This window comes from Perca flavescens, chromosome 9 (assembly GCF_004354835.1).
Source record: "Perca flavescens isolate YP-PL-M2 chromosome 9, PFLA_1.0, whole genome shotgun sequence".
In the NCBI taxonomy this organism is placed as follows: domain Eukaryota; kingdom Metazoa; phylum Chordata; class Actinopteri; order Perciformes; family Percidae; genus Perca; species Perca flavescens.
Genome location: NC_041339.1, coordinates 17876684 through 17890664, shown reverse-complemented (window position 1 = coordinate 17890664; position 13981 = coordinate 17876684). Strand labels below are relative to the sequence as shown.

The 13981-nt window shown below is 39.4% G+C and overlaps 1 protein-coding gene across 3 annotated transcripts in view; it reads left to right on the top strand.

The window, feature by feature from the left end:
- faf1 (Fas (TNFRSF6) associated factor 1) overlaps positions 1 to 13981 on the top strand; it is a 75372-nt gene that overhangs the window by 17104 nt on the left and 44287 nt on the right. For all 3 annotated transcript variants that reach the window (XM_028588009.1, XM_028588011.1, XM_028588010.1), the window contains exon 7: positions 10921 to 11026. In XM_028588009.1, coding sequence (XP_028443810.1) covers positions 10921 to 11026 — 106 coding nt within the window. The remainder of the gene's footprint in view (positions 1 to 10920; positions 11027 to 13981) is intronic.

Here is a 13981-nt window from a genome sequence, read left to right as displayed (position 1 = left end):
TGTAGGCCCAATGCGTTCTTGGCGTAATTATATGTATGACACAGTAATACAAATCTCATTCTAATAGTTAATGATATAATACTATATAATTTTTTTTGACAGTTGTCAGTTAAAATGCCGAATTAAGACATAATTATAATATAATGTATGTTTTGACAATTTTCTGTAACACTTCTCTTTACTACATTTCCTTTTTTTAGCCAAAGTTGTTCATAGTCTCGCATATAATTGCCCTAGTTTGTTTGTTGACAGTGGATTCTAAATTAAAATTGTACTGAAACTCTCCCCACATTTCCTCATGTTAGCAAGCCAAGCAAGCATTCACGTCACCAGAACATTTGTAAAAGAAGTCATTTGGCAGTTTGCCGCTTTGCCTGCTAGTTAGGCTAAGTGGTAGTTATATTGTGTTGGCAGCTAATGGCCCTCATCTCCCCAGTCTTCCCTCCCTTGCCTCCCTCTTCTCGTCTTCTCACTCCCCCACTTACTGCTGTGTCTTTTTAGCGGCGCCGTTGCCATTTCTCCAAGTGTTATCGATATAATTTTGGGTGTCAGGAGCTCATTATTCTGTGTCAGCTATTTTGATGGAGGACAGTTGGGGCTGAATGGAGTGGGTGGGCTTCTGTGTATGTGTGTCTGTGTGTGGTGACCCTGCTGTCATAGTGGGAGAGGATAGGTGATCACAAAGTAGGAGGGGGAGCAGTCCCCTGCTGCGGGACCAGACAAGCTTGCAGTAAAAAATAAACTATGGTCACACCGTAAATCCACAGTAAGTGCAGTGTGTGCAAATTTGTTGCAGTAGACAGAGCTCAGTGCCAGTAGGGCTTCAACCTGAAGTTTGTAGGTAGGGAAGCACACATTATCAAAGTCTTGTGTCTTGATTAAGTGAACTCATCTGTTCTGGTACCACTATCTACTTCTGCGCAATTATTAAAAACAAAATTATGGTGCTTAATATTACAGCCCCAGTTAATTACAGATGAACAACTCTTCCAAAAAACCACAGTACTTTAGTAAGTGTTTCCACATTCAGTATTGCTCAAAGTCGAGTCTGTTACACACATTGACTCTATATATTGTCTCTTTATTACAAGAAATTAAATTGCTTCGTTGTCATTCTGGTGGCACGGCTCCTAATGTATGAGAAACTGCATGACATCTGGACTTGACTATAGAATTGAAGAAATATCTCTAAGAGACAGGCTGTGGTGCCCATGCCTTTTTAAACTTGGCCACTCTAACTGGAGTCACATGCATGAGTCCAATTTACAACATAGCCGTAGATATTGTCTAAGCTGTCTATTTCTAAGTCTTGACTTCGATGCATGTTGCAGACACTAAAGCTGTTTTCACATATGCAGTCGTCTACATTTATTGTTATTACTCTCAGTAAAATTAATGTTGTGGCTAATGCTTTTGTCCAAGACCTTTACCAATATTCTCAGTTCAAATAGTTTTCTTTAATTTGTTTTGAGTGAGGTTAATCAACTACTACTTTCTCCTAGAAATGTTTTTGGGTTTTTTTTTTTATTTGTTTGTGGTCATGGATGTTTTTTTTTATGATTATACAGTATGCACTGAGTTTAAGATTTTAAAGTGTTTTAAAATTAAGAAAAAAAAACACTGTTTACCCATATCATGCTAAGCTGAGGTGCTAGAGTACAGACTGTAAAACTAATGGGTAAAGTTTAAAATCTGTGAAAAAATCTATTTAATTCAGCAGGATTTCGGTCAGAGACTTCAAGGTAAGAACATGTAGCAAGTGAATGCAGCAGTACAGAAGGTAAAAGATCATCACTTAATTAGCCTTAATGCAGAACGCTTGTGTCAGTCAGTTGACTGAAAGCTTGCTAAATTAAATAAAATTTTTGCACAGACTTGAGGATGCTTTTTTTTCTCTTAAAGATTTTAAACTGTAACATGTCATTTTAATGATTACTTGATCTATCAATGCCATTCAAGGGACTGGTGTTGGAAATTAGCTTAAGCTGTATACACGTGAACAGTACATCGGACACTGCTTCTGCAACTGTCAATGTTTCTTTGTACTAGTTCCTTACAAATACACTAATAAAATAAATGAATAAATACACTTTATTTGCTATTTTGTAGTTGCAGTCTGAAAAGACATTCATCCACCCAAATTTAATTTCACAATGTTTATTTGCTTTAAATTGTTGCTGAGTAAAAATGCAAATGTCCCATAAATGGTAATATCCCTTGCAATTACTTTGTAGAGCTTGGCTCATGCAGCTCACACACCTAAACCAAACCGACTGATTAAATAGTGCTGCACTGTCATTATGATCCCGCTGAGTAAACTCCTCTTAGTTGTCTTGTTTGATTAGAAATAAATCTTGAGGCTTTGGGAGATTTTCCTTTGAGCACCAATCCATCTCAGGTAGTTATTTAGTTAGCGATGTGATGTGCACTTAGTACTGCAGTGTCAAAGCCCGGTCTGAAGAAGGTTTTTCTCTGTGGCCATGTTGATGACTGTCTGTGAATACAAGAGGGTGTTGAGGAGGACCTAATCTCTTGCATAAATGATGAAGGCCTGATGAATATTTCAATGGAGCCTGTTTCCTTCCTCGTTTATTATCCGCTCAGCTCTCAGGAAGCATGTTTGCCAAGGAAAGGTTATTTTAATTTGAACTCTCAAAAAAATTTGAAATTGCAAAAATGATTCATTAGGTTTTGTGTGTTTTTTTTTTCCATTGCGGCTTTGTGCCCCCCCTCCACCTCTCCCTCTGTGTATCAGCTATCCAGTAGCTGTAGCAGATTCACAGATGCTTTAGATAAGATAGCTAGCTAGTTAGCTAAAGCAGCCCTCGTGGGAAGTATCTAACAGTTAGCATGCTGATTAACTTTGGGACAAGATGGCAGACCGAAACAGAGCAGAGCCTCAACGGTTTGGCATCCTTCTGCTTTGCTGTGGATGCAAAATGTGGAGGAGGTAAGAAGACCTTGTGTGTACTTCATGACCTCCTCTGTACGTATCAGGAGGGAACAACCCTCCTGGTCAGTGTGTTTTTATGTATTTGTTTGTCTCTTAGCAGATTAACCACACATGATGGTAGTGAGTATGTGTCAGTTGGAGAGACCGTGTGTGTGTGTGTGTGTGTGTGTGTGTGTGTGTGTGTGTGTGTGTGTGTGTGTGTGTGTGTGTGTGTGTGTGTGTGTGTGTGTGTGTGTGTGTGTGTGTGTGTGTGTGTGTGTGTGTGTGTGTGTGTATGGGTATTTGTGTTTTGCAGGCACAAGCCACAATTTGTGTGTGTCTGTGTGTGTCTGTCTGTGTGTCTGGCAGTGCTAGTTTAATAAGGTCTAGAGTCTGCTCTGTGCCATGGGGACTCACAGCTTAGGCAATGGGCTTACTTCAGAATGAAACCAATCTGTTTAGCCTGCTCTTCTACCCTGCAAAACGCTCCATTTTCTCTGTCCATAAAGTTAAATGACATTTTCCTCCCGGCACCCTTATGCCATGTCAAGTACCTCCAGAGATGTTGCAGGCCGACCTGGATGTCACGAGTGTGTGTGTGTTGAGTGAGAAAAAGACCTCTGAAGGCAGAAGCAAACATTGAGACATCCACATTTACACCCCCATACTACTTGAAGGGTCTGCTTCTATCAGAGGACAGCTGCTTTGAAAACATCAGTGGTGAAAGCGAGACAAAGGGATATTAGACTTGAAACATGGTTGTTTTGTTTATATATGAACAGCAGGCCTTTTCAGACAGATGGGACATTTTTCCCCTATGATTGCATTTGATATTTTCAGTAGCTATATTTGTACTATAGAGCACAACAAGTGATCTGGTTTTTCAAAGTAAATCATTTTTTTAAGGATTTTATTTTTGGTTTTTATTACCAGGACAGATTAAGTTAGGAAAGTGGAAGAGAGAGGGGTATGACATGCAGTAAAGGGCCGCAGGTCGTAACCGAACCAGCGGCTGCTGCGACAAGGACTGAGCCTCTGCACATGGGGGCGCACGCTTAACCAGGTAAAGGTAACCAGACGCCCCTTCAAAGTAAATCTTTAATAGAACTACACCCACACATGCACCAAATGGCTAGTCCGTCTGCCATAAATGACTGATAAGATGTTCCTTCTTTGCTTGGAAGGACAGAGTATCACTTCCACTCCGTTTACCCTCTATCTCTGTCTATTTAGGAGTCTAGCTGCCTGCCAGCACTAACTCGGGACTGTGTCCAAACATAATCATGATATTAGCTAGATCCTTATTTATGTGTCCCTACCCCTTTCCATTTCTCTCTCACACACACACACACACATGCACTCTCATCCTTCTGTTCAGCCCTATTACATATGCATCCATCTTTCCCACTCCACACATTTCCAATCTTCCCCAGTTAGCTACAACAAACATTACATTTACATATTGATTTCGTAGTTTTAGTCAATGTAAATATGCTGTCATTACAGTAAATTTGAGCTTCTGTTAACATAAGCTCGTCCAGATCTGTGCAGATTAAGGGTGTGATTGCATAATTAATGTGTGCGCTACATATTAATTCCCCCATCCTCTCTTTCTCTCAACTCTTCCTCCTCTTCTTGGGTTCTGAGCCCTGATTAAGTGCCTGCTTCGGCCCTTAAGCCTCCCATTGATATTCAGCCTCACAGACCCAGCGTTTGCTCAAAACGCTACTTAACCTCACAGCTTATTGTAAATGAAGCTTCCAAAAGTTGATTTCCCCCACCTCCTCCTCTCTACGTGAAGCACACAAAGTGTCTGCGTTTGCATCGTTCACAGCGTCTCTGTCACAGCTGTAAGCTGCTGAGCGAGCTATGGTGCCAGTCCAGAAAGTCTGACCCTTCAGGGCCTCGTGGACAGACTGTCTTCACTGCCAGCTTTCTGCTCACAATATAATCAGCATCTGACATCCAGTGTGAGAGTGTAAACATATCAGACCAGTGGTTACCTGTAAACCCCTTTTTTTTTTTTTTTTTTTGTTTATTTTCACATTTTTCTTCTTACCATAAACATAGAAAAACAAAAGAGCAGAAAAAAAAAATAGGTCTACTACGCCTTCGTTTAGTTGGTTAGCAGTGTACATTTTGTACTTCATGTATACACAGACATCGCATATATATATATACATTCTCTACACAGGTTTTATACAGACCGTAGACCATATTTAAGTACATTATTTGGGGGGGGATTTCTTCTTCTCAATCCATATTAATGCATGTTATTGCTTGCCATTCATGGCCAAAATAATCTTTAAGGGGACACCAATCATTTACAAACGAATCCAGAGTTCCATCCAGTACATTATGTCTTCTTTCATATGGTAGCAGTGACAGAAGTTTTTCGTGCCAAAGAGTTAAAGTAGGAGAGTGTTCTTTAATCCAAACATGAAGAATGGAAAGGCGAGCAGCATATAGCATTATAGACATTATTTTTGTTTCCGGCACACAGTTATTTACACCAGGGATACACAAGCTGGGATCCAGTGGCACTTTAATCCCAAAAGATTTTTCAATTTCATGAACAACCGAAGACCAGAATGATACAATTAAAGGACAGGACCATATTAAGTGGAAATAGGTTCCTGTATCCTTTTTTACATTTAAGACAAAATTTTGTACATGTGTCGTATTTACTTCGAGTTAAGGGGGTCACATGCAGCTTATTGATAATTTTATATTGTACTTCCTATGATTTGTTTGATTTAGTAATTTGTCTTGCATAATTTAATACTTTGTTCCATATCTTCCAGTGTAACACCAAAGTCAAGTTCCCAGCTTTGTTTAATATTTATTAAAACTTTATTTGCTATAATTTGGTCATAAATATATGTCATTGTTTTATTTTTCAATGCAGCTGCCTTTAATAAAATGCTATCAAGCACATTTATTTTCCCGCCTTGTTTATAGTATTCAATAGAAATAAGATAGCTCCTTATTTGTAGATATCGAAAAAAAGTGGACCTGAGAGATATTAAACTCATACTGTAATTGTTGGAAAGACTTGAGAGCATTATCTGCATAAACATCTAATATTCTTATGGTACCAGCTTCTCTCCACTCATTAAAGCCAGCATCAATACAGGTATGTCTAAAATCTGGATTATTAGCAATAGGAGCCAATAATGAGTATTTGTCAAGCTCAAAATATTTACGAACAGCACTGCAAGACCTACAGATATTTTTCAGTATATAATTGTGCTTAATCTTGGTATATACTTTTGTGAAACATATAAACGGAAGGTTTTCTAACTGAACCCCATCCAGACCTATACCTTCTAAATCTGGAAAGGAGAAATGGCTTTTTTTAATCCACTCTGCCGTGAATTTTAATTGTGCGGCCAAATGATAAAATTTGAAATTTGTCCTCCTTTTTTAATTGGTAGTTGAAGCTTTCAAAATTCCATCCTTGGCCTTTTATTATTCCACACAAATACTCCTACTGCACTATGTATTTTTGTAAATATTTTGGATGGAATATAAATAGGTAGCATTTGGATAACATACAACAGGCGAGGGAGAACATTCATTTTAAATATAGCTATACGGTCCAAAAGAGAAAGTGAAAGATTAGTCCATCTAGAAGGTCAGTTTTTATTTTTGCTATTACAGGTAAAAGATTATGTTTAATCAGTTTTGAAAAATCTGCACTAAAATATATACCAAGATATTTAAATCCTTTTTTGGTCACTTTAAAAGGATGATAGCTTGATGAGCCTATTCTTTCGCCAAGCGGAAAGGCTGATGATTTGTCGTAGTTTATTTTATATCCTGAAAACTTAAAGTTTTCAATCATTTTTATTAGTGAAGGGATGGATTTATTAGGATTCTTCAAAAATAAAAGTACATCATCGGCATAAAGCGATATCTTGTGGGAACGGCTCTCTGTTTCCATGCCCTCTATCTCCTCGCTCGTTCTTATCAATACCGCCAATGGTTCAATAATTAAATTAAATAAGAGAGGGGACAAAGGGCATCCTTGTTTTGTTCCTCTCTCCAGCAAAAATGTCTCAGATGTAGTTCAGTTAATCAAAAGAGCTGACTGAGGGTTTGTATACAATAGCTTAATCCAGTTGATAAAACTTTCATTAAATGAAAATTCTTTTAAAACTCTAAATAAGTACTTCCACTCCACACGATCAAAAGCTTTTTCTGCGTCCAATGCAATGACCACTGCTTTTTCTTTTTTATATGCTACATAATGTAATATCCCAAGCAGTCGCCTTACATTGGCGCTAGACTGTCGCGTCTTAACGAAGCCTGTTTGATCGCTAGAAACTAATTTATGTATCACATTGTTTAATCTTATTGCCAAAACACTTGCTAAAATCTTTGAATCTGTATTTTGAATTGATAATGGTCTGTATGATGCAGGGTTTTCTGGATCCTTGTGATCTTTTGGTATTAACGAAATAATAGATTGTTGCATTGTCTTTGGCAATTTCTTCTCATCATAAGCATACTGAAACATTCTTGCAAGCAAAGGAGCTAAAATGTCCACAAAAGTTTTGTAGACCTCTGCTGGAAAACCATCTGGACCACATGCCTTTCCATTCTTTAAAGAATTTATTGTCCTTTTCACGTCATCAACTGTAATTTTAGCACCAAGTGATAAATTATCCTGCAAGTCAAGTTGAGGTAGCTCAAGCTTCTGAAAAAACGAAGTCATATCCCTGTCACTATCTGTATTATCAGATTTATACAAATCACCAAAGAATCTTTTAAACACATTTGTTATTTCACCTGATGTATAAACCAGTTTACCGCTTTTATCTCTTATTTTTGATATTGCGGACTTACGTTTTTTATTATTAATTAAACTCGCTAAATATTTTACAGATCTATGACTATCATACTGTTTATACTTTTGTAAAAATAATTCTCTTTCTGTTTTTTGGATTGCCAATGAATTGAGTGCTGTTTTAGCAACCATAACCTGATCCCAGCTTTCAGCGGAAAGACTATGCTTATGTTTAGTCTCAGCCTCTTGTAACTTTGACTCTAGTCTTTTTTTGTTCATAAATAATTTTCCTTTTCCTAGCAACACAATATGAAATCATTAAGCCTCGGAGATAAGCTTTTGGAGTTTCCCATACATTTGCCGGATCAGTATCATCGTTATCGTTAATTTCTAGAAAATGCATTAAATTTGCTTTAGTTTTGTTACAAAAATTTATATCAGATAATATTGATCTATTACAATGCCAAACATTTTTATTCTAATATAAACAGGTGAATGCAACCTCCATTTTAATTGGAACATGATCTGACAGATGTATATTTCCAATGCTACTTTGTTTTATCAATTCCAATAATATTTTAGTAACCAAGAAAAAAATCAATTCTTGTATATGTTTTATGAGGATTTGAAAAAAAAAAGAATAGTTTTTCTCTTTAGGGTGGATATGTCTCCACACATCAACTAAATCAACCTCATCAACCATTTGTTGCAAAGCTCGCTGTCTAGGAGTTGGTTTTGCACTGATGATGGTGGGCCTTTTATCAAAAATATTATTTATTATACAATTCAAATCTCCACCAACAATCCTATAGGGACATTGATACTTGAACAGTAAATCAGTCAGTTTAGTAAAGAATGTAGGATCTAAATCAGGGGCGGCATATACATTTAGGATAGTAACTCTCTCTCCATATAAAACCCCGTGCAACAAAACATAACAACCTCTTTCATCAATTTCAACGTGACTAATATTAATGGGCAATTTTTTATGCACCAGTATCGCCACCCCTCTGCTTTTACTATTAAATGAGGAAGAGTACACATGTCCAACCCAGTCCATTCTAAGTTTTTTATGTTTGTATTCAGTCAAATGTGTCTCCTGCAACATTGCAACAGAAACATTCTCCTTTCTCAGAAATATAATTATCCTCTTCCGCTTGACTGGATTATTACACCCTTTGATATTAAATGAACAGAAATTTACTGGTAAAGCCATAGCATCATATGCATAAAATATCTAGTACTTTCCCCAATATGCAAGGTATTGGACATAACAATAATTATGGATCCCCTTTGGTATTTAACTAAAAAAACAAAGGAAACAAAAAAAGAAAAAACAAAAAAAAAGAGAGAAAACCGCTTTTGTCGGCCTTTTTGTTTTCCCACCAGTAAATGTTGTTTATGATTTGAGAAAAAGAAAATAGAATTATTGTCATTTTTAACACGTTGTTACAATTGAATAGATTGATTAATAGACTGATTGTTTAGGTGTCCAATTATTCATGCAGTTGGACAAAATGGATAGAATGGTATGTCACGTTATGGCCTCAATTGCTACTTTCAAATACAGCATGATGTTCATTTAGTAAATTACGGTCCCGTTTATTTTAAAATGGACGATAAAGCAGGGGTTGCTTTAGGGACGTGGCTACACACTGACCTGTCAATCATGACCGAGGCTTGGCAGTGTGTAACCATGGCACTGTGTACATTAAAATTGCAGTGAACTTGTTTTTGGGTGTGCTCCATGTTTTCATTTTAAACCTTGACCCTCTCACTGTGTTTTCACTTCATCAAAGATAATTGCTGGTAACTTACCCAGTGGTAAATTTCCACTGGATCACTCACTTTAGAAGGATTAAAAATCTACAACTTTCCCCACTTTAAGCATTTAGCTTAGCGCAGAGACATTGCAACATAAACAACACTGGCTTGGTCGTGTCATCCTCCCCAGCTCCACCATCTTGTCAAAATTCGTCACGTCCGGTTGCTAAAAACCAAGAGGAGATACCCGTATCGCCAAACTCAAGGCTTCAAAACGGCAGTCCACGTCACGGATGCTATGTCCACTATTTTTTACAGTCTGTAGTGTGTCCTGAAAGGATCCCATTTAAATTGTGCAATTAATTCCAAATATATTTGTTGTCAATTTAAAGGATAATTATGGAAGTCAAGAAAGTAGCAGTTTGTTGTAGTACCGGTTTTGTGTGAAACCGCTCATTGAACTACATCTCTCGTCTTGCGCGATATATGTCCCCTTGTTTGGTAGCTAACTAGCTAACACACACACACACACACACACACACACACACACACACACACACACACACACACACACACACACACACACACACACCTGAGACTTTTGGGTGTGGGTGTTCCATACAGTCTGAGTCTATGTTAAAACTGATGCAGATAGAGATAGTTTAGGAGCATTACATAGTCATCAAAAATATAATAATCTTCATGTGTCTGGTGCAGCTTACAGTACATTATCCTGTAATTGATATAAACAGATATGACTATATGAATTGACTATAATCACTATACAGTCAAGTTTCAGAAACTAGACAGAGGCAGTGAAGTACTGCAGTAATACAGGAGTAATTTATTCACACTCAAAAAAACGCCAAAAAAATCTGTACCTAGAGCAGCAATTGTTGAGTTGGTCAACAACCTTACCAAACCCTGCAAATGCGGTCAGTTTGGGCTATATGTCACAGTAAAATCTTGCTTTTAAGGCATCTTTAGAGTTTGCAGTACGGAAGGTGCTAAAAGCTCTCTTGGGTTTATTTCAAAATAGCTGCCAGGTTTGTTAGCAATAAGGCAGATTGATGGACTCCATGCTGTTACTGTGCAGGTGGTCATAGCTGTGGTAGCCTGCTGTGCTGAGTGCAGCTCTGGCCAGGCTTGTTAAGACACAACCAGTGAAGTGGGCGACACACCCCCTGAGGAGGCACCCACCTCCCTGTGGGTCAGCAGGTTACCACTAGTTGACAAGTTTCAGCTTGCCCTTTGCTTGACTGAGTGGCTCTTATTGATAATGTTTGTTTTTCTGTGTCACCTTCTTTTCGTGTCATTATTCTGCCTCGCCTCTTTTACATATTCCTTTTCTGCATCAATTTCTGTTTTGTTTTTTAAAATCTCATACTGCGTTCATTCCTATTTCTTTTACTTGTTTCCCTTTCTCATTTAGTGATCTCCAAGAGTCGTTAAACCAGAACTTCCTGCTGGTCATCAGCCACCGCGAGGCCCAGAGGGACTACAGTCTCAACTTCCCCGGCTCCCGAACCATACAGGAGGTATGACACCAGCATGCACGCAGACACAGACCACCACAGTACATCAGAAAGTTACCTTATGCCCAGACACACACAAAAGCTCTCAGTAACTCACCCACCGACTCTTGCATAAATAATATTATTGTACCTGATTCTGGTTTCCCATAACACAGCTTTCATTCCATTTGCCAAACATTGCTAGTCTATCTCAGCCATCGATTCATTATTCATCACAAATGATCACATTTCCGAGCACATAATTACTCTCACAGCTGCGGTCTGGTACAACCCCCTTTTTTTCTCCCCAATCCCCATACACTGCGTCTTTCTCCCTTTCTCTCTGCAGTCTAGGAGGCGGTTTAAATACTGAACATTGTTTGATCTAGCCATGCTGGCGCAATGGAAAGAGAAAGAGTTCCATTCAATTTCCTCATCAGAAACTAAACGGTAGATTCGGCAGTCTATGAAATATTCATAGTAACTCATACTGGATCCAGTGTGAAGGCAGTACACCTCGCGATCCATCGGTTATTACTATCACAGCTACAAATGGATTAAAGCTTGAAGAGCATGGACTATATATGTGTGTGCTTGCTTGCCTATGTAGAGGTGTGTGTGTGTGTGTGTGTGTGTGTGTGTGTGTGTGTGTGTGTGTGTGTGTGTGTGTGTGTGTGTGTGTGTGTGTGTGTGTGTGTGTGTGTGTGTGTGTGTGTCGATGTTTGGCCCCATGCAAGTTCAAATCAACACATACATTACTGCCCTGTACTGTCCTGCTCTAACCCCCCGTGCAGAGGGAGACCTGAGCAGGCATCATTTGTTATTCACAGTGGGTAGCTTGCTCTCACAGGTGAGGGGAAATAATCTCCCCAAAGACTGATCAGGTAAGATAGAGAAGTCCCACTATTGATTTAACCTCACATGTTAAGTAATCAGCATTTTCACTAAATATCTGGAATTGAAAATATCAGTTTTTAGCTGTTTTCATTTCCGTGGCAGCTTTACATACTTTTGATTTCCTGTTTTTCATTTTGTTTTTCATCTTTTATGGTCTCCATGTTTTACATCCTTACATCTTATTATTTACTTTCAAGCAGCAGTGAAAGGTGTTCTTCCTGAGTTCTTTGCTCACTGCAGCAACTGGCTCCTTGGTGCGGGTGAAGATTACACTAATAATAATCAGGCTACTAGCAGGGCTTGTAATGGTGCTAATTGAAGAGAACCAACATCTGAACTGGAGGAGGCAGCTTGCCTCCCTGGTTTTCTCCCTCTCCTCCCTCGCTCTTTCCTTTTTCTCCTCCCTCCGTCATCTCTCCCTTTTTCTCTCACCCTCTTCTCAGGCAGATGGTTTTGATGAGCACCCACTGTGAACCTTAAGTGTTTCTGCTGGGATTACAAACACTGGGGAGGGGTCCCTGCAGTGTGGGAGGGGGGAACCATGGACACAGAAAGGAGGCAAAGGACTGTTGGCTCGGTGGGGGTGCTGTAAGAGGCCATAGGGGATGGATAAGGGACAATGTGGGCTTAAACAGGCCTCCATGTCGCGGTCTTTTTCTAACGCATGCTTGTCTTTAGGCATCTCGAGGCCCCCTGCAGTGAAAATGAGGCCCAGAACTTTAACCTGCATAGATCTGGACTCAGTTTGCCCCATGTTGGCCATGCTCTTTATATATTTACTCTTTAGCCAGGGAACAGACGTTTTTTATTACTGTAATGTGTTAGGAAATAATATGTCATTAAACCATGTGTATACACACACTATGTAGGGAATGATTCAAAAGGTTCAGTAGCCAGTGTGGAAAGCTACAGGTGCAACAACAGGCAGTAAATGCAGTTAAAAAGTAGTTATGGATGACCTCAGTGAGGTTGCTTTTGGAGCATTTGTGATGTTCATGAGAAATGACGAGGAGTTTGGATGTGAATTTTGTGGATAAAAACAATAATAAAAGATCCAAACAAGAGGGGGAGTGTATTTCTGTCATCATAAGAAGACTTAAGAATGCAACAAAGAAGTAACACCATATTCAGCCAGACTCGTCTTTCTGCTTATACTGTGTCCACTCACAGACACATATGGACTCCACTACAGAGCACCTTTCTCTCCCCATTCTCCCTTTTGTCTTAGCTGAAGACTAGCCGATGGTCCCTGCTTGTGCATATCAATAGGGATAGAGTCCTATCTTCTTGTTTGTCTTTGCCAAAGGCTCTGGCTTTGCCTTGTGGCTCTCAGGGAACTGCCCTTGCCCCTCCCTTTCTATTCCTTCATTCTCCATCTCTCTCACCCAGTGTCCCTTCTCTACCTTCTTTCTTCTCCATCTCTAGAGCGCAGTGCTGTGTAGACTCTGATTGGCATTACCAGACAAGAGTGTGGGGGTAAGTTGCTGGCTAGCTTCTGAGCTAAGCTGGAGAGCAAATGTTTGCCAGGGAAGTAGAGGGTAGAATAGGGATGGCTGCTGGTTTCGGGTTGTCCGTGACCAGACCAGTTGTCCTGGGGATTTCCCTCCTCTACTGCCCCCCGGGGCTGGGCCTGGGCCCCATCTCTACTCCGCAGCTGGGAGACATATAGGAACCAAATGCAGACAGGGCTACAGAGCTGAGAAAAGGAAGGTTGGATCCAAAAAGGAATGAAAGAAAGGCATCTGGTGCCTAGGAGAGATGAAGAAAGAGAGCAAGAGAGAGAGAGAGCTTGTGACTGTTTAACGGAAACCTTTCCTTCTCTTTGATTTGCTTCCAGCCAGGGATTACAGGCAATTGGCATTTACAATGATTGGATCATTAATTTTGCCGTGAGGCGTATTACACCAGCTCAGCACCACGGCCAGTCTAGCTAATGTTGTATATAACTGGCTCGCACACCCCCTGCCTCATCTCAACACAAACAGCAACGCACAAATCAGTAGTGTTGTATTTGTTATGTTACATGTGCCTCTTGTGTGTGTCTTGTTAAGACTTTGATTTAAATCCTGTTCTGCTTTATTA